General features: G+C 44.5%; 1 protein-coding gene across 1 annotated transcript in view; it reads right to left on the minus strand.

Moving 5' to 3' along the window:
• The window catches only part of PRKDC (protein kinase, DNA-activated, catalytic subunit), a 187,385-nt gene that overhangs the window by 97,847 nt on the left and 68,110 nt on the right, over nt 1-21,428 (minus strand). The window contains exons 48-50 of the mRNA XM_054984623.1: nt 9,540-9,659; nt 6,358-6,501; nt 5,900-6,051 (exon numbers count right to left, since the gene is read on the minus strand). Of these exons, the coding sequence (XP_054840598.1) occupies nt 5,900-6,051; nt 6,358-6,501; nt 9,540-9,659 (416 nt within the window). The remainder of the gene's footprint in view (nt 1-5,899; nt 6,052-6,357; nt 6,502-9,539; nt 9,660-21,428) is intronic.

Below are 21,428 nucleotides of genomic sequence, written 5' to 3' on the forward strand. Positions count from 1 at the left end.
CCTCCTGTGATAAACATATGAGGAAAGCTAATGATTTCATAACCGATAAAGATAAGCTCTCAAGGAAAAATAAAAGTGTGATGGTGGTAAGAAGATACAATGGCTGGTATATCTTCAGGCAATTTCCGGACTAAAGGAAGCGGTCAAAGATCACAGAAGCTGATTAAGAGAGCTAACGGATTTTGAAAAGATAATTACTCAGCAAAAAGACCACATGTTGGGGCAAATTTATAAACTTCTACTCCTATATGACACAGAAACAGAACAAGTTAAAATATGTATGTCAAAATGGATTTAGAATTTTGGAGAAGTGATAACATTCCAAAAGTGGGAAAATTTATGAAGGGTATAAAATTTACTGCAAATCAAACATTAAGAGAAAACTGGAACAAGATGCTCTATCGGTGATTTATAACTCCAAAAGATATAGCAAAAATGGGTAAGAAATACAGAGGAGTGTGTTGGAAGTGTAAAGAAGAAGAAGGCATCTTTTACCATATGTGGTGGACGTGAAAAAAAACAAAAAAAAAATTGGAAATACACACAGAGATTTAAAAGATCTTAAAAATGGATTTTGCAATGAAATCAGAGATTATGCTGTTGGAAATAATGCAGATAATATTGAAAAAATAGTACATGAATCTTTGAGGTATATGCTAACAGCAACAAGGGTAATAACAGCAAGTAAATGGAAAGACGAAGAATGCCCAAACAGAGAAAACTGGAAAAATAAAATGACAGAATATGTGGCAATGGCAAAATTAACAAATTATATAAAGACCTGTCAGAGAATTGGAAAAGAAATGGGAAAATTACTTTGCCTATTGTAGATAAAGATGAGAAATAAAGGAGAGAAATAAATAATGTAAATTTGGATAAGAGTTCAGACTGATAGAGGTTACTGAAATACTGTTTATTTTAAGTCTCTATTTAATTTGACTAGTTTAGTATACTTAGCATAGTTTGGTGTTGGCTGCTGTAGACCCATTGCTCCACAGATTTTAAAGGTTTTTTATTATTTAACAGCCCTTAAAAAAGGACTCATTTAAAATGTTTTATTATTAACACACAGCAAGTATTTGTGAGCCAAAACGAGCACAAGGGGGAGTGGCTGTTACCTACGAGGAGTTTGGAGTTTTTTCTCCCCTCTTATCTACTTTTTTGCTCGGCGGTTTGGCATCTCCATCCCACTCATACTTGAAGTAGCAGGCAGGCCAATTAAGACAGTGACCTTGTTGGACTTAAAAACTATATTGTCACTATTATTAGGTCAGCCCAGCTAAGAGTGTGACAGTCCAACAGAGGGAGTTTTAGAAGCCAATTAATCAACTTAATTCTGCCTGTGGAAATGACTTCAAAGATAGTGAGTCGTGCAAAGTAGGTGAAGAGGAGATAGAATCCCTTTCTTTTTTCTTTATATATTCTGATTTTTATAACCTGTCAGACGTTACTATCTTTACTATGGGAATAAAAAGGGTGTGTCCTTATGAGGAAGACAGGTCTCCTCCGCTGAGCAAGCAATCCGGATTGGAGATTTTTTTTGCTTCCGTAAAACTACAGAATAAATATGCCTGTCTTAAGGTGGACGTCGATGGAGTTGGGGATGTCGAAGGGGAGGACTGCCCTTTCGGTTAAACTATTCAAAGCCTCAAGAACCATATCTATTCTCTCCGGAAACTGGGTCTAGAGCTGAGCGAAGTTTTGAGCTGGACGCTTTAGGACATCAAACTACCCTGATAGGAGAAACAGTCCAGAAAACCTTCTTGCAACTCGAACTAATTATAAATTCAATCCAGAAGAGAATAGTGGCCCGATGAACCACCAGCCACATACTATACATGCCCCAGGGACCAACAAGGAAAGGGTCTCCGATACTGATGTTGATAGGAATGAGCTCTTAAACAAGAGACACCCAACTTATTTAAACGATCTAGGGGCTACCAAGAAAGCCACCCAGAATCTCATTTTAACTTGAAAGGTGTTATACTGAATATCTCTTTTCATGAGAATTATATTGACTGGTCTATGAAATGGAGAGCAAGGAATCACCTAGCAGCCCTCCTAAACTCTGCTCCATCTGTCATTGATATCTCCAAATTAGAAAGATTCCCAGGACCTCTTCATCATGAACATTTCTTATTGTATTTTTACTTGAGTAGAATACTATCATACTTATTCTCACATGCTGTAGAACTTCATAATTTTGGGATTAGACCACAAAGACATTTTAGAAACACCACAATTCAAAAACTAGGCTTGACAAACTTAAAGACCAAAACTGAATTGCCACTGAAGAGCAACCAAAGATAGCTGTCAGGACTCCTGCAACTTTTCCGTTGATAATGGACCAAGCAGCTCCGTCAAATATACCATCACCGATTGGCTGAATGTGGTGCTTTCCATGGTCATAGATCCAAAGGAGTTAGCTGTGTTAGTCAGTAGCAAAATAGTAGAGTCCAGTAGCACCTTTAAGACTAACCAACTTTATAGTAGCATAAGCTTTCAAGAGCCACAGCTCTCTTCATCAGATGTGGCTCTTGAAAGCTTATGCTACAATGAAGTTGATTAGTCTTAAAGGTGCTACTGGACTCTTTACCGTTGCCGATGAGAGGCTCTGTTACAGCAAAATATCAACTACCATCAAATACTGACCATCTGCCTGAAAAGGCGACAGCCAACCCAGGCTGGCCAGAAGAAGAGATAGAAACAAATTTTCTAGCCTCTTTTGAAAACCTACCCGAATGGGAACAAGACTCTTTGATTAACAGGCCAGACCAGCTATTACCTACTCTAAAGAGTCTAAAATATCCTTTTTCGGTTAAGCCTTAAACAGAGAATCTGTAAAGTTTAAGTACTAGTATTTTAGCCAGTTCTTACCCTTTATTACTGAAAAACACACACATACATATATACACACACATATGAGCAACAAATTATAAAGATTTGCCACTAGCTGTAGTTATTCCAGAATCTGAAGAAATAGAAAGCTCTTGGACAGTGTTTTGATTTCTTCAGACACTAATTTTCAATGACTACATTTATTCAACCAATAAAATAAGATTTCATATAGTAGGGATTTTAACTGTTGAGTTTCAAAGGGAATCGACTTTCCCTGACCTGGATAGCCCAGGAAAGCCTGATTTCATCAGATCTCAGAAGGTAAGCAGAGTTGGCCTTGGTTAGTAATTGGATGGGAGTCCTCCAGCAAAGACCAGAGTTGCAGAGGCAGGTAATGGTAAATCACCTCTGTTAGTCTTTTGCTATGAAAACCCCACCAGGGGTCGCCGTAAGTCAGCAGGCAGCCCTCCAAATCACCTCCACCCAGTTACTGGCTCCAGCTACAGGTGCTCAAAATTTTTAAAAGTGTGGGCGCTGATGGTGTGCGCAAAGCGTGCAAGCACTACAGAAGTGTGCAAGTAGGGAGCCTGCAGACATTAGAGCAACCTGTGTGGTTGTGAGTCAGCGGGCAGCCCCTAAACCCACCTCCACCCAGTCACTGGACCCGGGTACACAGGTGCTCACAAATAATCACAGTGTGGGCGCTGATGTTCTGCGCAAAGCACAAGGAAGCTGCACTGGAGAGGCATGCAAGAGGGGGCCTGCAGATAATAGAGCAACCTGTGTGGTTGTGAGTCAGCAGGCAGTCCCTCAAACCACCTCCACCCAGTCACTGGCCCCAGCTACACAGGTGCTCAAAACAAACAAAAAACCCCAGTGTGGGCACTGATGGTGTGTGCGCAAAGCACAAGCGAGCTGCACTAGAAAAGCGTGCAAGTGTGGAGCCTGCAGACAGTAGAGCAACCCGTGCAGTTGTGAGTCAGCGGGCAGCTCCCAAACCCACCTCCACCCAGTCACTGCCCCCGGCTGGACAAGGGCTCAAAATAGAAAAACAGGAATTATTGGACAGATCATGAAAAACCGAAAGTCAGGATTAAGTTAATCTGGATTTTGTTGTCAATTGCTATGTCGGTAATTGCATCCAAATGGAAACAGAAAACACCTCCATCACTTCAGACTGGCGTAACCAACTCTGGGACTATTTCATACTGGAGAAGATAGCAGATCGTTTAGCTCACTATGACAACCAGAAGTATAGATCCTATTTTTCAGAACAGTGGTTCCCGATTTTGGAGTGCCTATCAACAAATGAAGCATCACTACAAGCAAATTCTAAAGGAGATTATTACAAACAGTTGTTATACTATTAGAAGAGATACCTTTACTCAACTTAGTACAAATTAGAGAAAGTGTCTACGTATAAAAGCAACTTAAGTTATGTTATCTTGGATAATAGTTTGTTGTAGAATGTGTTCTTTTCCCTTATTTGCTGTTATTGTTGTGTTATGTATACTGTATAGAATAAAATTAAAAATTGCAAATTAAAAAAAAATAGAAAAACAGTGTGGGCTCTGATGGGTGTGCCCAGTGGAGAGAGTAGAGCAACTCTGTGTGGGTGTGAGTCTGTGCAACAGAGGCACGGGCCCCCAAAATCAACGCCCAGTCACTAGCAATGGATGCAGAGGCGCTCAAAATAAAAGTAAAGGGCACTGGAGGAGTGTACAGACAATAGGGCAAACGTCACTGCACCACACAAGTCCACATAGAGAGCAAACAGCCCCATGCGGGTGCAAATCAGCGCACCAGAGGCACAAGCCCCCCAAAAGACCACACAGTCAATGGCACTGGCTGTAAAGATGCTCAAAAGATAACTAGAGGGCACTAAAGGGGTGTGCAGGAAAATGGCAAACTGCACCACACCACACAAGTGCACATACAAAGAGCTAACAGAAAAACGAGGCTCCTTGGGTGGGGCGGGACACAACCCAAACCAGAAGACAGACCCTCCAAAAAGCCGAAAGGAAGAAAAGCAAATAAAACAGGGCTACCTGGGGAGAGGGGGCAACCCCCCCCCCCCGAAAACAAACTAGAAGACTGGTCCTCTAAAAAGCAGAGAGGGAGAAAAGGAGAAAAAGCAAACAAAACTCACTTAGAGAAGCAAGAATCCAGTTAAAGGCCTAAGACTAGCCTGGGTGTGTGTGTGTGAAAAGCTAAGACTAGCCTGGGGGGGAAGAAAGGGAAAAAAGCACCCTTTCCCAAACACCTCTCCAGTCCCCAGTAAGAAAAGGCAGCAAGAGAAAAGAGGCTTTTCAGTCCCTTTTCAAGAAGCAAGAAGTGCACTGCAGTGCAGACCAAAGATCCCAAGTTCCTGGCAATACAGCCAGCCAGCAAGCTCCCTACCCCTCTCTCTGGAGAAAATGAAACCAGGAGTCACATGGCTTCCTCTAATTATGGGACAAGACAAGATTGGACAACCCAGGAGAACTCTGGTTGGCAGAAAGACCTGCCTAACATGGTTTTGGAGGAAGAGATTGGTGTTACCATGGCTGATGAAGGCCCATCTCAGTTGCCTTAGAGATTCTCACCCTCCCCTCTTTTCCTGGCTGGATTGGCCAGAAATGGGAGTTCTCTACTTGACAAGGACAGCTGCCAATCAAGCATGGAGGCCTCAGATTGGGGGCAACCTAAAGACTGCCACCGTTGCCTGGGTGATGGAGTGAATGGCTCCAAAGTGTCTGGCTTCCCAGAAAAGCAGAAACAGAACAGTAGGTAAATTCATTTGTTCTGTAAAAACATGGAGACACAGAATGTGTTTCTTTGCAAACGAACCAACTGTTCCATTCAGAATTTTGTTCCGTGTTTGGTTTCATGCCCATCTCTAATTGGGAGTCATCGAATGTGTCCTGAGGTCAAATGCACCTCCCCGTCTACCCATAAGTATTATAGCTTAATTTAGTTACGTGAGAGTTTTTGTTATCACAAATTATAAATCTTTGCAAAAGTCTTCATTTACTCTAGCTATAGTTTTCAACTATAAGATGCATCTTTATTCGACTGTTACCTGTAAGGTATGCTGAGACAGTCCTTCCAGCACTCTATTACTGTCTTTATAATTTCCAGGTTATGTCTGAACACTGCTCTTTTCTGGTGAAATGCATTCTTCATCAAGAACTCAAGCAATCTGTTAGCTAGGATTTCATCCTTAACGATCCCCTAGTGTGAAGAGATCACAATGCAGCATAGCCATTTTGCATACAAGAACATCTTCAAGTAAATAAGTTACAATTACAAAGGCAACACAGGACTTTCTCACAGTTATTCAGCAATCAGTAAAGCTGAACAAGGATCAATTAATCTAAAAATTATTATCCATGAATTACTACAGATGCTTTTTTTAAAGAACTGATAAAATCTGCCTCTGTCCCAATTTATTGGCTACTTGACTTAGTCAATGGCGAATATATATATACCTCCACCTGATCAGGTAATTATGGTAACATGCATGCCATACTTCCTTACTTTGGGAGTAGCAATACTAGACCAGGAAAGCAAGGTAACCACTACTTCCACCACCATGTAATGAATTCCTTCTCCTCCATTATCTTCAGAAACAATCAACTGCAATAAGGGACCTAACCACTGCTTTGCATATGGCTGGAAGACCTACAGAAGAAAAATAAAAATTAATCTATAAAAGAATGCCATTCTGGAAACTGCTGTGCAGCATTAAACAGTAAATTAAAAGAATGAAACATTCTGCAAGAAAATGAGATGCACTGAAAGTAAAACATTTGATGCTTTGGTGACAAATCATTTCATGATGACGACATTGAAAAATAGTTATATCAATAACCTTATATTAATGTTTGAATAGAAGGTTCATATTTAGAAAGTGAATGCATATGGCAATCACATATTTTTTCAATAAAGTTATTTCTTTTTGAATGTCTCTAGTGCCAAACAAAAAAGAGGGCTCTTGCTTTTCCCCATCAAGTTCCTGGGCTGGGCTAAAAGCCAAAATTATATCTGCATGTCAGGGAAGGACAAACTGACTTTCAAAACCACAAACATTAACATGCTCCTTGGGGCTGCTCAGTCAAAGCAGAGAAATAACTTTATTTAACAGGCAGGGACTGAGTAAGTATAGTCATAGGATGGAAATGCAGAGGTAAAATTTTGTTGGTATTACAGAATAAACTTTGTGTAACAGGTAGGGGTGTGCGATTCGGGCTTTGGATTCGGGTAAAGTACCCAAATCGGATCCAATTCACAATGATTCAGGATTTCAGAATTGGGCCCGATTCGGAAACCCTGAATCAAAGCTTCCCGAAGTGATTCGTATCACTTCAGGAAGCTTCGGATCAAGAGGTTGAAATGCCCTTTTTCATGCCACTGCGAAGCAGCACAGAAAGGGGCATTTAAACCCATGGATCAGCTGTTTGGCGGTGAGATCCCTGCCAAGCAGCTGATTCGGGCCTTCCCTGTCACTTTGTTGGCCGCTACAGCAGCGGAGAAGGCGGTGCGGGCCCCACAGGAGCCCGCTCCAGGCTTCCCCGCCACGCAGGTGGTCGCTGCGGCAGCAAAGACAGTGAGGGCCCCACAGGAGCCGGCTCTGGCCTTCCCTGCTGCCCAGCTGGCCGCGGCGAAGGAAGCGGGGCAGTCCCCGCAGGAGCCGACTCCGGCCTTCCCTGTCACTCAGCTGATTGGCCTCCCCTCTCCCTGCCGGTCAGGTAAGTGGGGCGTGTGTGTGGCAGTGCATGAGTTTTCCACAGGGGGGTGGGGGTTTGCTCCCCCTCACTTCAGTATGTTCCGAATCTTTACGGAGCATACCGAAGCGAGCTAAATGCCAGAATCCCAAAGCAGCTTGCCGCTTTGGGATTCTGGTAATTCCAGATTTTTTCCCTCTTCGAGTAAACCCAAAGCAGGAAACCCAAATTTTGGGGGGCGGGGTGCATGCCCCTAGTAAAAGGCAAAACAGTGTCCTTAAAGCTTATTTTCATATATTCTTAGTTCTTAACAGTGAGAGGTGTTTTATTTCGTAATTTAGTTACAGCAACATTTCTTCAAGAAGTTTCCTATTACAGTTTAGGTTTTCTGGAGTTCATCACTTTGTGCATCTAACTAGCTTCTTTCCTGAAACTAGAGGGTATTTCTATCTTCTGAGTAGTCTAAAATGATTTTCTCTTCACAATAGTCCCGGGGTCCACCACAGAGCCAAACCCCCTTAAAAACTGGGTAGGAATTAATCTTCTTCTCCTCAGAAGATATAACCACTCTTCTTTTTGGCTTGAAAGGGAGTCTCAACCCACTACCCAATCACTCTCGCCCAAAACACACTCATAACTCTCTGGTATCTGTGTAAAACTTACATCACCCTATGCTGACACTGTGAATTCTTAGACAAGACATAGACAAAGGAGTTTTCTTCCTTCAGAAATAGGCAAAGGAGTCTTCTTCCTTCACTCTAAAAGTGAATTGTCTGACTTTTCTTGTCAGACTCCCTGTCTCCAAATCTTGTCAGAAACCAACTGTCTTCAGACTGGTTCTAACTGACAGAAACTATGGTATGGAATACAATTTTAAAAACCCTCTCCTCAGCACTTGGTTGATCATATATATTTTTTTTCAGCTGGTGCTGACCAATCAGAGAAAAGGGAGCAGCCTGTCACTCAACCTCTCCATTTTAGGTTAACCCTTGGTTAACCCTTCCCCTTCCAGCTCTCTGATTTTGCTGCACTTCGGAAACCTGTTATTAAGTGAAGTTCGTCACAGCAGACGTTCAACAGCAATTTAAGAGGATATTGGAAAACTAAAAGAGAATGAAAATCACTTTACTAAAGTTACCCCGCTTTGAAAGGGAAGAACACTAGCATGTAATTATTAATTTTCAAATTAGCACACCCCTACAAACTACCACTTTCTGCCCTCCTGATTTCATCCTTGTACTAAATTATACTACCACACAGCCTGCAACACAGAAGAGTATGAACACAGAAGGTCATGCTGCTGACTATGAGTCAGAAAAGTCTAAGCACACGTAGGAAGTTTCACTTCCTGTATCTGATAATGGAATGTGCTGGATTCCAATGTTTCTTACATGAAAAGACAAACCACCTTATAATTCAACTGACAGAATTTAATCCACCTACAAAATCTACCATCTTTTAATTTGTCTCTAGTACCCTCAAGTCTCTGCTAAACCATCAGAGGAATTATTTTCATAATATACTGTAAACACCAGCTACTGTGTTTTTTAAACAGAAAATTCATGAAAAATTCATGAAGTATACCAGGTTCAAAAATAGCAAACAAATCCCTGCATTGCTAGAGTACATCCTGTTTTTAAAAGTTACACTAAAAAAGGCTAGAAGAATCCTTTCAAAGAATCTAGTCTATTATTTCAAATAACCTATCCTAATCTTTTTTATTTGTGAATATGGGGTATCCTGCTCCCCTTCTTTCTGGCTTTAACTGGATGGCATATTATATGGCAAAAAAGAAGGGAAAAAAGAAAAAAAGGAATACTCCATTATAACACAATCCCCAAGCAAATTCATAAACAGTATATTCAACTACCTTCATTCATTAAATATTGAAGCAAAGAGACTGCTTTGGTTTTAACACTCTAGTGCAACAAAGTTAGAACATCCCATTTATTTATGAAGCATCGTTATAGTTATCAAAAACAAAGATGGACTCACTTCTTCTGTATTCACAATTAGTTTTGCCACAAAGAGGCGAATGTTTAGTGGTACAGATAGATTCCCCAGTTTGCTGTGTAGGAACTTCATCCATGGGGGAAGATCTGGCAAAACGGCACCCTAAAAACAAGAAATATACATATACGTATAATAAATAATTGAATTAATACCCCCTCAAATGTTACTTGTAAACTGCAGTTTCAGAAAAATATGTGGAAACTTCTGTACTTTTTTTGTATTGGGTTTCTTCTGTATTCTTTTATTGCATTTCAGCCTAGGATAACTTGACCCAAAATTTTAAAATGTTGTATGAAAGCTTTCAGCAACTACAACCACTAAAATCTAGACTTAAATCACCCAACCAAAGCATAACTGAATGTATAGTTTAGGGATTTTTGCTGAGAAAACTAATTATACTTTTTGGGCTTGTCAGAAGAGACTATAGTGTTGTTTTAACTACGACAAGGAGAGAAGGCTACACCATGTACAAATCAGCAATCAAGGAAGTCAAGCCACAATTCTCCCTCGACAGATGGCAACAAGTGATTCCTCACAACAAACCTACAGATAAAAAGATGTCATTCCACAGAAACAGCAGTTGTCTGAGAAAATAAGTATCAGATAGCTTATGGTAAAATGTCTGAAAACGGACCATTGGGTACTTACAATGAAGGGTCCTTCTCCTCTGAGGAAAGGAGGACATCTTGAAGCTGGGTGATTCCCACCCTCCAATTAGAAAGGCAAGAATTAAGTTGAACTTCCTGTCTTCCTGGTAGTGCTGCCCTTCCATTCAGTTTGGTAACTCCAAAAGCAGTAGTGAACCTTTAGTATTATTAACTAAGTAACTCTGAAAAAGAGAACAGACTGAACACAGTAGAACAGGAAGAACGCAATAAATAGATATGAAAGGAAAAAACTGCGATTTAATTTGGACTAGGCTTGGCGATGACTCTGGAGGGACAAGATGTCCTCCTTTCCTCAGAGGAGAAGGACCCTTCATGGTAAGTACCCAGTGGTCCATTCTCCCTCTGAGACAGAAGACATCTTGAAGCTGAGACCTCCCACAGCAGTGTCCCATTCTCTGGGCGAGTAATTGCCTTCTGATTGGAACACATGTTGAAGAACTCTTCTGCCGAAAGCTGCGTTGGTGGAATCGTAGGTATTTAGTTTCTAATGCCTGACGAAGATGGTTATGGCAGACCACATAGTTGCCCTGCAAACCTCTTCCACGGTGGCATGCTTAGAAAAGGCCTCATTTGTTGCTGCACTGTGCACTGAATGGGCTGTAATCCTAAAAGGCATGTCAAAGCCTTGAAGTTTAGAAGCTTCTGCAATGCACGATATGAGCGTCTGACTGCTAGTTGTCCTGGACATTTTCTTGCCCTAGTTTGGCAACGTAGTAGAAATGAACATTGATGATGTCCTTCTGATGTCTTCTGTTTTAGAGATGAACACCTTCAGAGTCCATCTCATGTCTAGGGTGTGCCATGCTTTTTCCCTGGGATGAGATGAATTTGGACAAAATGAGGTAAGTACATTTCTTGGTTCCTGTGAAAGGTGGAATTCACCTTAGGAATGAATGTGGGATCCGGTGTCAGTATTACCTTGTCCTTATGAAATATGCAAAGATCTGGAGCGACTGACAAGGCTCCCAACTCCAAGACCCTTCATGCCAAAGTGACTGCTATAAGAAAGAGGGCCTTCATCTCTAGCCATTTGAGGTGTGTCTCCCTAAAAGGCTCAAAGGGTGGTTTGGCAACAGCTGAGAGCATGGTGAAGACACCATGTAGGGAATCTGTGTGACTGTGGGGGATCCATGAGAGAGGCTCCCCTGAGGAATCTGCATAGCTGAGGGTGTCTTGGGAGGCTGTGAACCTGGTATAGTGGCAGAATTGTTGCTAAGGTTGCTGCTTGACATCTCAGAGTTTCTGCCCGCAGACCACTGGTACGGTCCTGCAGGAAGAGGAGTACGGACTCCAACGGAGGCGAGCTGTGTTGATGGCTTTCCTCTGGCACCATCTGACAAAGGCTTTCCACCCTGCATTATAAATTCTGTTGGTGGAAGTTTTTCTGGAAGCCAGTAAGATGCTGACCACCTCCTGTGAATATCCTAGATGTACAAGTTGTTGCCATTCAATCTCCATGCAGTCAAGTGGAGGTGCTCCGGATGTGGGTGCCATACAGGGCCCTGGTGGAGTATGTCTGGAGAAACTGGGATTGTCATTGGCGGAAGGACTGATCACTTCTGCAGAGTCAAGAATCATGGGTGCCTGGGCCAGTATGGTGCCACCACTATCAAGTCTTCTCTTTGTTCTCTGATTTTCCTCAGCAACTTCTGTAGAACCGGAAAGGGTGGGAAGGCATACACTGTGACAAATGCATCTTTCACTTCCACTTCTGAGTGTAAGTACTGGGAGAAGAATCTGCTCACCTACCTAGTGATTTGTCAGGGAGGCGAACAGGTCTAGTTGAGGACTGTCAAACTGATTTGTGATTAGGTGAAATAGATTTGATCGTAGGGACCATTCCCCCTGTTGAAAGGGTTGTCTGCTGAGCCAGTCCACTTGCATGTTCGCTATACACCCTTAATGTGCTCTGCTCTGATGGAGGCCAGATTCTTTTCGGCCCATGAGAGGATTCCCAGAACCTCCCCGTGGAGGGATGTTGACCTGGAACCTCCCTGATGGTTGATGTAGGCCTTGGCGGATACATTGTCCATTTAGATTAGCACATGATGACCCACTATCTGTGGCGTGAAATGTAGGAGGGCCAGTCATATTGCCCGAAGCTCAAGGAGATTGATTGGGAGCTGCTTTTCTGCTTCTGACCATTGATCCTGTGCCAGAGAACCCTCCAGGATGGCTCCCCAGCCCATCAGGTTGGTGTCTGTTGATGTCTGTTTCAAGGAGAGTTGTCCACCATTTTAGGTTGGCTTTCACGACAACTGGAACCTGGATAGATAAGTCTCTCTTGTGCATGATCCGGAACTGGAATGGTTTGAGAAGATGCTGCAGATGTCTGGTGTGCAATCGTCCCCATTGAATGGCATCTATGCTGGAGATGAGGAGTCCCATTAACCTGGCTAAGATCATCACTGAGGTGGATTTGGCTTTGATGACTGTGACAGACATTTGTCTGATCTTTTCTGTTTCTGTTTTGGTCATGAAGATGCATTCTTGGTTTGTATCTAGGATGACTCTGAGGTGCTCAAGCCTTTGACTGAGCCTGAGGGAGCTCTTTAAGAGATTGAGTTGAAAACTGAAATCCTGCAGAAACCTGATTGTGATTTCTGTGTTTTTTAGTGCTTGAGACCTGGAACTGGAACAAATGAGGTTGTCTAGATAAGGATGTTTGTAGATGCCCCCCTCTCTGAGTTTGGCAACTGGATGTATTAAGATCTTCGTGAACACCCGCGGAGCTGTAGACAGGCCAAAAGGTAATGCCCAAAACTGCAGATGCTCCCCTAGGACGCAGAATCACAGAAACCTCTTGTGATCGGAAGAGATGGGGATGTGAAGATAGGCTTCTTCTTATATCCAGGGATATGAGGAATTCTTCCGGCAGCAGCATTTCTATAACTGATCACAGAGATTCCATCCTGAAATGTTTCACTCTCATGAACTTGTTGAGGAATTTCAGGTCCAAGATCGCCCTCCAGTCTCCGTTCCTCTTGGGGACAGTGAAAAAGATGGAGTATACGCCTGTCCCTTGTTCTGCCCTTAGAACTGGTTCTATGGCCTGTATGTTGTGAAGATGGTGAATGGCTTCCAGGGTTTTTAGGGAATGTTCTGATCCTGTTCGAAATGGAGAGAGAAGGAAGCAATCTGGTGGGAAGCTTAGTAATTCGAGGACATATCCTGAGCAAACTATTTCTAGCGATCAGCTGTCTGTTTGGGAGTTGATCCACATGTCCTGAAACTGCAGAAGGCACCCCTCCACCAGAACTTCCTGGTAGTCATGCCTTGTTGAGCTTGGGGGTCACAAGTTGGACTGTCATTTCTCTTGTGGAATTGCCTTCTGGAGCAGTTGTAAGAGAAGCCTCCCCTTCTGAGGAGGTTGCTTGTACGAGGTCCAGGGGAGGATTTGTTACCTCAGGCAAATCTTGGCAGAACACCCTGAGAACAAAAGGAATGATGCGTTGATGGCCTCCGGTCATGATGATATAGAGACCGCACTCTTCTTGTCTTTAGTCTCAACTAAGATCTTATCAAGGGAGTCTCAAATAGTTTGTCGCCTTGGAAGGGGTAGGAGGAGATGATGGCTTTAGAGTGGAAGTCAGCTTGCCATGCTCTCAGCCATAGAGACTGTCTGGTGGCCACGGCAGAAGCCATGGGTCTGGCAGAAAAGTACATGGACTCCGGTGTCACGTCCACCATGAAAGTTGGCTGTAAGAATCCTGTTGGCTCCTTCAGTTAGCCTTCTGTGGTTGGAAGGAATAAATTGTAGCATTTTCCGTGACCACACAATTGATGCCCTGGTGACCGCAGAGGCAATGACTGAAGCTTTTATGGCCATGGCGGTAGCTTCATGTGCCTTTCTGAGGACAAAATCAGCTTTCTTGTCCATGTTATCACAGATGGAGCCTTCCCCGTCTGCTGAGAGGAGACCAGATGATTGTAGAGCCAAGATGGGGGCACCTACGAGAGGCAGCTGTAAAAACTGGTTGGTAAAAGATGTTAAGGAGTACAACTTTCTAACTATACCCAGGGGAGGATTTTTTTGCCATTGGCTCAGTCCATTCTGCCCTCAGTTGCTTCTCGAAGAATTCAGGGAATGGAAACACCTTCTCCGATGTATTGGATCTTGGGGAAACAGCCCCTTGGATACTCACTGTGAAGGGTCCTTCTCCTCTGAGGAAAGGAGGACATCTTGGGTGATTCCCACTGTCCAATCGGGGAGGCAGGAAGTTGACAAACCTTTCTTCCTCTTCCTCTGGTGGGTGGGATCACCCTTGGCTTCTCAGTTCGGGTGACTCCCCTCAGCAGTATCTGATCCCTCACACAGAAAAAACTGGATAATGAGTGGATTAAGAGAAGAAACTTTAAACAGGTAAGTAACAGTAACGTGTAAGAAACAACAAACAGACATAACAGCAACGTGAGCATAGACGCGAAACATCATAGCGTCTAAGAATCACTATAGAGAGGCAAAGGTGTATCAGGAAGGTATGGAGATGAGCATGATGAGGACGAAGATCATGGGCGGGCAAGATGTCCTCCTTTTCTCAGAGGAGAAGGACCCTTCACGGTGAGTATCCAAGGGGCCGTTCTCCCTCTGAGGCGGAGGACATCTTGGGTGCTCCTAAAGCAGTGCCTCATGATTCGGGTGGGATTGCATCTTCGTCTTCTATGACATGCTGTAGCACCCTCCTTCCAAAGGCCGCATCCGCTGAAGCATTTGTGTGAAGACGACAGTGTCTGATGAATGTGGTCAGGGATGACCATGTGGCCGCCTTGCAAATCTCTTCCGCGGAAGCATTCTTTCTCAGAGCCGCGTTGGTGGCCGCACTTCTTGTCGAGTGGGCAGTTATACCAGGTGGAACGTCGATCCCTTGGGCTATGTAGGCCTCTCTAATGCAGGACTTGATGCTGTACGCAATCGCAGACGGCGACATGCGATGACCCTTCCTAGGGTGCGAGATGTTGATGAACAAGGAATCCGTCTGTCGAAGTTCCTGTGTCCTGATTAGGTACATCTTGAGAGATCTTCTCACGTCCAGCTTATGCCACTCTCTTTCCCTAGGGTGTCCTGGATTAGGGCAAAAGGATGGCAGATTGATCTCCTGAGAGTGATGAAAAGCCGAGTACACCTTGGGCAGGAAGGTCGGGTCTGTCCTCAAGACTACTTTGTCTTTGTGAAAAACACACAAGTCCGAGCACGAAGACAGGGCACTCAACTCTGAAATTCTGCGAGCAGATGTTATAGCTATTAGGAAGACAGTCTTGAGCTTCAACCATCTGAGAGCTATGTTACTCACTGGTTCGAAAGGTGGCTTGGTTAGGGCTGAAAGGACATTAAGCCTCCACGTGGGAAAGTGGTGGGCTGTAGGAGGTTTCAGCAGGGAGGCCCCTCTGAGGAATCTCTGAATCAAAGGCTGAGCTGCGAGATACGCACCTCTATCGTCCGTCCACACCGACCTTATGGCCGCTGTCTTTTCAGAGTTGCCGGACTCAACCCCTTGTCAAGGCCCTCCTGTAAGAAACTCAGTATGGAGTGTATTGATGGGTTCAGTGGAGGTATCTTCTTGCGTCTACACCATCTATGAAATGCTCTCCAGGCACAATTGTATATGCGGATAGTGGACTTCTTTCGTGACGCTAACAAAGTGTCTATGACATCTGAGGAAAGACCTGCACGTTGGAAGATGTTTCGCTCAATTTCCATCCGGTCAGCGCCCACCATTCTGGGCGAGGGTGCCAAATCGGGCCCTGCTGCAATAGGTCCGGTAGAACCGGCAGACGAAGAGGAGGAGCAACTGACAAAAGTTCCAGAGTAGAGAACCAAGGTCTCCTCGGCCACCACGGAGCGATCATTATGACCGTTGCTCCGAACTCCCTGATTCTTCTGAATAGCTTTGGAATCACTGGCAGAGGATGGAAGGCGTATAGGAGAGCGTTGGGCCAATGAGCTGTGAGCGCTTCTGTGTTCTCTGCTGGAGGATGGAAGTACCTGGAGTAAAATCTCAGAACTTGGTTGTTCTGATGGGACGCGAAGATGTCCACTTCCGGCGTTCCGAAGTGTTCCGTCAGCATTAAGAAGACCTCCCTCTTGATGGACCACTCCCCGGGGTGAAGCGCTTCTCTGCTCAACCAATTGGCATGAATGTTCTGAACACCCTTGATGTGTTCCACTTGGATAGAAGAGAGGTTCATCTCTGCCCAAGACATGATTTTGCTGGCCTCTCTCTGCAGGCGTGAGGATCTGGTCCCCCCCTGCTTGTTTATATATATCTTGGTTACGATGTTGTCCGTCCATATCAGGATGTTGTCATAACTGATCATGCTGCTGAAGTGTTGTAGCGCCAGGAAGGCGGCGCGCATTTCTAGGACGTTGATTGGAAGAACTTTTTCCGACTCTGACCACTCCCCCTGGGCAGGGATGTCCTGCAGAGTTGCTCCCCAGCCTCTCAGGCTGGCATCTGTGAAGATTTGAGTGAGCTGTGGAGAAAGGAAACTCTTGCTTTGTTGAAGGTTGGAGTCGCTCGTCCACCAACCCAAACTTTCCTTCACCGAGCAAGGGACCTGAAGTCTGATGCTTGCTCTTTGCGCAATCTGCCATTGGAAGGGTCGTAGGAAGGCTTGAAGGGGCTTGGTGTGGAACTTGCCCCAGTAGATGGCTTCTGAATTGGCCACTAGCAGACCCATTAGCTTGGACAGCTCCATCAAGGGGGACACTGGTTGTTTGATCACTTGGGATACGAGCTTCTTGGTCTTGGCTCTCTTGTCTTCCAGTAGGAAGAAGCTGCCCTCTTTGGTATCTATTATCAGGCCAAGATGCTCTAGCCTCTGTGAAGGGCGTAGAGAGCACTTTTCGTGATTTATCAGGAAGCCATGGTTCTCTAAAAAACGCATGGTGAACACCGTCTCCCTGTCTGAATCGGTTTTGGAAGCAGACCTTATTAAGATGTCGTCCAAGTACGGGTGCACGTGGATGCCCCTCTCCCTCAGCTTGACTATGGGCACCACTAGGAGCTTTGTGAACACCCTGGGGGCTGTGGCCAGGCCGAAGGGAAGCTCTCTGAATTGAAAGTGAAAGTGACTGAAATCTTAACTACGGTCTGCAAGTGTAAGGAGGCATCACAAGTCTCTGGGTAGAAAGTTGCCTTTGACATTCTAGGACAATTGACTTTGTCTTCTCCCCTCTGCACACATAATGAAGGGGCAAGGGCTAGGCCCTGGGAAGCTGCTGTGCCAGCTGAGGCCAACCTTGTGCTGGCTAGGCCATGAGTGGCTGCCATGCTGCCTCAAGGGGAAAGAGCGTTGGCTAGGCTGTGGATGGCTGCCGCGCTGCTGCCAGAGGAAGACACGCCGGTTAAGCCTTTGATGGCTGCCGCACTGTTCTGGGAGGCTTGGGTTTGGCACCGCTTTTTGGTGTGCGTCGGGGCCCTCTACTGTATCTCTGGCTGGGATGCGGACCTATTGGCCTTGCTTCCAGTTTCCTCGTGATTTGTACCTGTAGCCTCTGGTTAGTCATCAGCTCTAGCATTGGGTGTGACGAGGAGGGAAGCTGCCAGCTCTCCCTCTGATGAGAAGCCATCAGTTGCAGTTGCCTCCATGCCAGGAGGGGCCTTGATTGGAGCTCAGGAGGCCGCTACTGTGGCTGATAGAAAGAGCAGGGGTGGGAGGAGGCAGTAGCAATCTCTGAAGCTTTCCCGGTGGTGAGAAATGTTGCTGGGGAAGAGAAGGCGAAAAAAGCAGACAGCAGAGCTAGATTGAATTAAGAAATGAGAAATGAAAAGTGAAAGTGAAAGGAGCAAATAGTGCACATTAGTGCTAGAGCCAGTTTGGTGTAGTGGATAACAGCGTGGGACTATAATCTGGAGTACCGGGTTTGATTCACCACTCCTCCACTTGAAACCAGCTGGGTGACCTTGAGTCAGTCACAGCTTCTAGGAGCTCTCTCAGGCCCATTCACCTCACAGGGTGATTATTGCTGTGGGGATAATAATGACATACTTTGTAAACTGCTCTGAGTGGGCATTAAGTTGTCCTGAAGGGACAATAAATTGAATGGGATATAAATTGAATGTTATTACTGTTATTATTATTACAAAAAAGCTGCTCTCCCTATGAGGCAGGAATGAAAACTGAATGGAAGGGTGGCACCACCAGGAAGACAGGAAGTTCAACTTAGTCCCTGCCTCCCAAATTGGAGAGTGGGAATCACCAAGCTTCATGATGTTCTCCGCCTCAGAAGGAGAATCTGTATGTCTGCAAGTATATTGCTGAATATGAAATCAAATGTTCTAACATGGAAACTGTTGCCTTCACAAACACTTAAAATCAACAGAACTTTTTAGATTTCAAAGGGAAGATTTCTGTGTAACTGAGGAAACCCCTAAATATGCAGGAGAATCTGGCTTTCACCTCTCTAAAGTCTCCTCCACCAAAATAAACAGAAGATGGCACATGCATGACCCTCTCATAGGCCATGGAAAGAAACTGAAGCCTCCAGCACTCCTCCAAAGACAAGAGAAAAGCTGGGAATCCCCAGATCTGGTGTTGTGCTTGAGGAAAACTTACAAAACAAAGATTTTCCTGATCCTCTTTTGTGCCCAAACCCAAGGGAAGCTTACCAAATAAGAAGTCAACAGCTAAGTCAGCAAGCCCCCTTGGATTAGTTAGGGCATCAACTGAAACAAAACACAGAATTTATCATGAGGGATTCTTCTCGTCAGTGGACTGGAAGATGAACTTGATATTAGACTTCTCCTTGCTCCATGGACACAGCTTATGCAAATTTATTTGTTTAGAATATTTCTATGCTGCCTCCTCAGAGTCCTGCTTGAGGCAGCTTACTTTTAATATTGAGATTTTTAATTGTAAGTCATTAAGGAACAAGCATTTGACATAAGTGAAATAAAAGCCATCCATTAAACAAAAGCAGATCATTAAAATCTGCTAAAATAAAACATTTAATTAAAAGCCTAGATAAAAAGATGTTGTCACCTGATGTCTAAAAGAAAGTAAAGTAGAAGCTAAGTGAGCATCAAGAGGGGAGATGTTCCAACGGTGAGGTGCCACTTCAGAAAATGCCCTGTCTCTAGTCACCATCTGTCTAACCTCTTCTTCCTAACAGCATTGAACTTGTGGTATAGAAAGCAGGGCGTGAAGGTAGATCTTAATTGGCTGTCTGGATAGTATGGGAAAAGACAGTCCAGGCACCCTGGCCCCAAGCCCTTTAAGGCCATAAGGTAAGAACCAGCATTTTGAATTGGGCCCAGAAACAGATGGGTGACCGGTGCAGATCTTTGAGTACATAAGTGCACTGATTACTCATTTGTTGCCAACTATTTCTTACCCTTATGAATTTTGCAACACTTTTGCAATCAGAAGTAGGCACATTGTGTTCTTCTGTCTGCTTTGTGTCAGTTTTATTCTTTAGCATGACGGGGTTGAGGACAGGAGGGAGGGAAGATGTGTCGTCCTGATGCCTGTGGAACATGGGAGTTTACCTTTAGCATGTAGGATGGGTCCATGTGTAGGGTCATGGAGACCTTCTGGAAAGAGCAAAGCCCCTTCCTAACTGAGAGAGCAGAGACTCTGAAACCAACGTGATGGCAATGGGAGAGGCTACCCTGAAGGCCAGAATCCTCAAATAGGATTTCAGAGGCTCAAAAGAAGGCTTGTGGAGAACTATGAGCACTATAGGGTGGTCCCACAAATGGCACCTATGTCAAGGAGGAAGACTGGACAAAGACTTTCCTCTAAGCAAATGCTCATCAGCCTGAGAACCAAAGACAGGGCTACTGACTGTTGCCAGAGGGTGTTAGATTGGAGTCCCTTCTCTAGACCATTTTGGTAGAAGAGATGAATCTCTGTGAAACTCGTTAAAAAGGCCTTAACCTTCTTCCTGCAACAGCACCTGACGAAGGCTTCCCAGATGGTTTTGTAGATCCTGTGGGTGAAAGGGTGAAAGACACCTGGAGTGTCTATGACTCTTGCTGGGTAGCCATGACTCTCTAGTTGCCACATTTCAATTTCCAGGCAGAGAGCCATTCTGGCTTGGGCTGAAAAAGAAGGCCCCTACAGTAAAATGTCATGAGCTGGTGGAATGATCAACTGCCACAAGGTTTGAGGACCAAGGTCTCCAGGCCCAGTAGGGAATGATAAAGATGACTTCTGCTGCTTCTCTTCTGATTCTATGGAGTATCCTGATTATAAGAGGTGTCAAGGGGAGGGCACAGAGAAGCCCCAGAGGACTATGAGCACATCCTTGCCCTTTGCCCCTTCCAAGGGAAACCTTGACTGGAATCTTCAAACGTTGTTGATCAGAGACGTAAACAAATCCAGGCAGGGAGGCCCAATCTCCTGGTTATCACTGAAAACACTCTGGGGTTGAGGACCCACTATCCTTGACAGCTGAACCAGTCAGCCTTCAGGTTGTAGATTCCTTGAAGGTGATGAGCTCCAAGAGAGGTGAGGTGGCCAAGTGAAGAAGAGGTGCCCCTCAGTGAAGGGAGTGTGATTGAGCCCCTCCGTAATGGTTTACTGGGGATTTCAACATGTTGGGAAGGATGAGAAATTGTTCCCAGAAATCACATGCTGGCAGGGAAGGAGCCCCAGTCAGATCACTCTCAATTACAGCCAAGTAATACTGTAGCCAGCTTCTGAGTCTCTTCCTTTCTGCTAAGCAACTTGTTAGTAGTACCAGACACTTCCTCAGGCATGTGTTAGGATGACAGGTGGATAGAGATGTGCAGGTCACCCTCAGAAACCTATGGAGGTTTGGAACTCACCCAAAGAGGCAGAGCTAATCCTGCTAGTGAGGGCTAAGGCTTCGTGTGTTTTCTAAGGGATAACTTGTTTTTCCTATTGCTGGGATTTTTATGAATGTTATCTCCATCCTTGGAAAGAATAGTGCTAGAGATGATGACAGCCACTCGGGTGTCTACTAGGGGAACCTTGAGTATTTTCATGGTGGTGCATGTAATGAATGCATTCATTTTGCAATGGATGATAAGCCTCTCTTCTCTGCTGACACAGCCTATTCAGTACAGAAGGCGTCACTGAAAGAGTCAGGAACACAATCAGTGACCACAATCAAATGTGACCTGAGGGGTGGTGGTAGTAACCTGAGGGGTGATGGGACATTTTCCAGAAGGCTAGGAAGTCCTCCTAATGAAAAAAGCCTGATGGAAGCTGGGCATGAAGCTGCAGTATCTTCCTC

Source organism: Eublepharis macularius, chromosome 7, assembly GCF_028583425.1.
Source record: "Eublepharis macularius isolate TG4126 chromosome 7, MPM_Emac_v1.0, whole genome shotgun sequence".
Classification (NCBI taxonomy): Eukaryota; Metazoa; Chordata; class Lepidosauria; order Squamata; family Eublepharidae; genus Eublepharis; species Eublepharis macularius.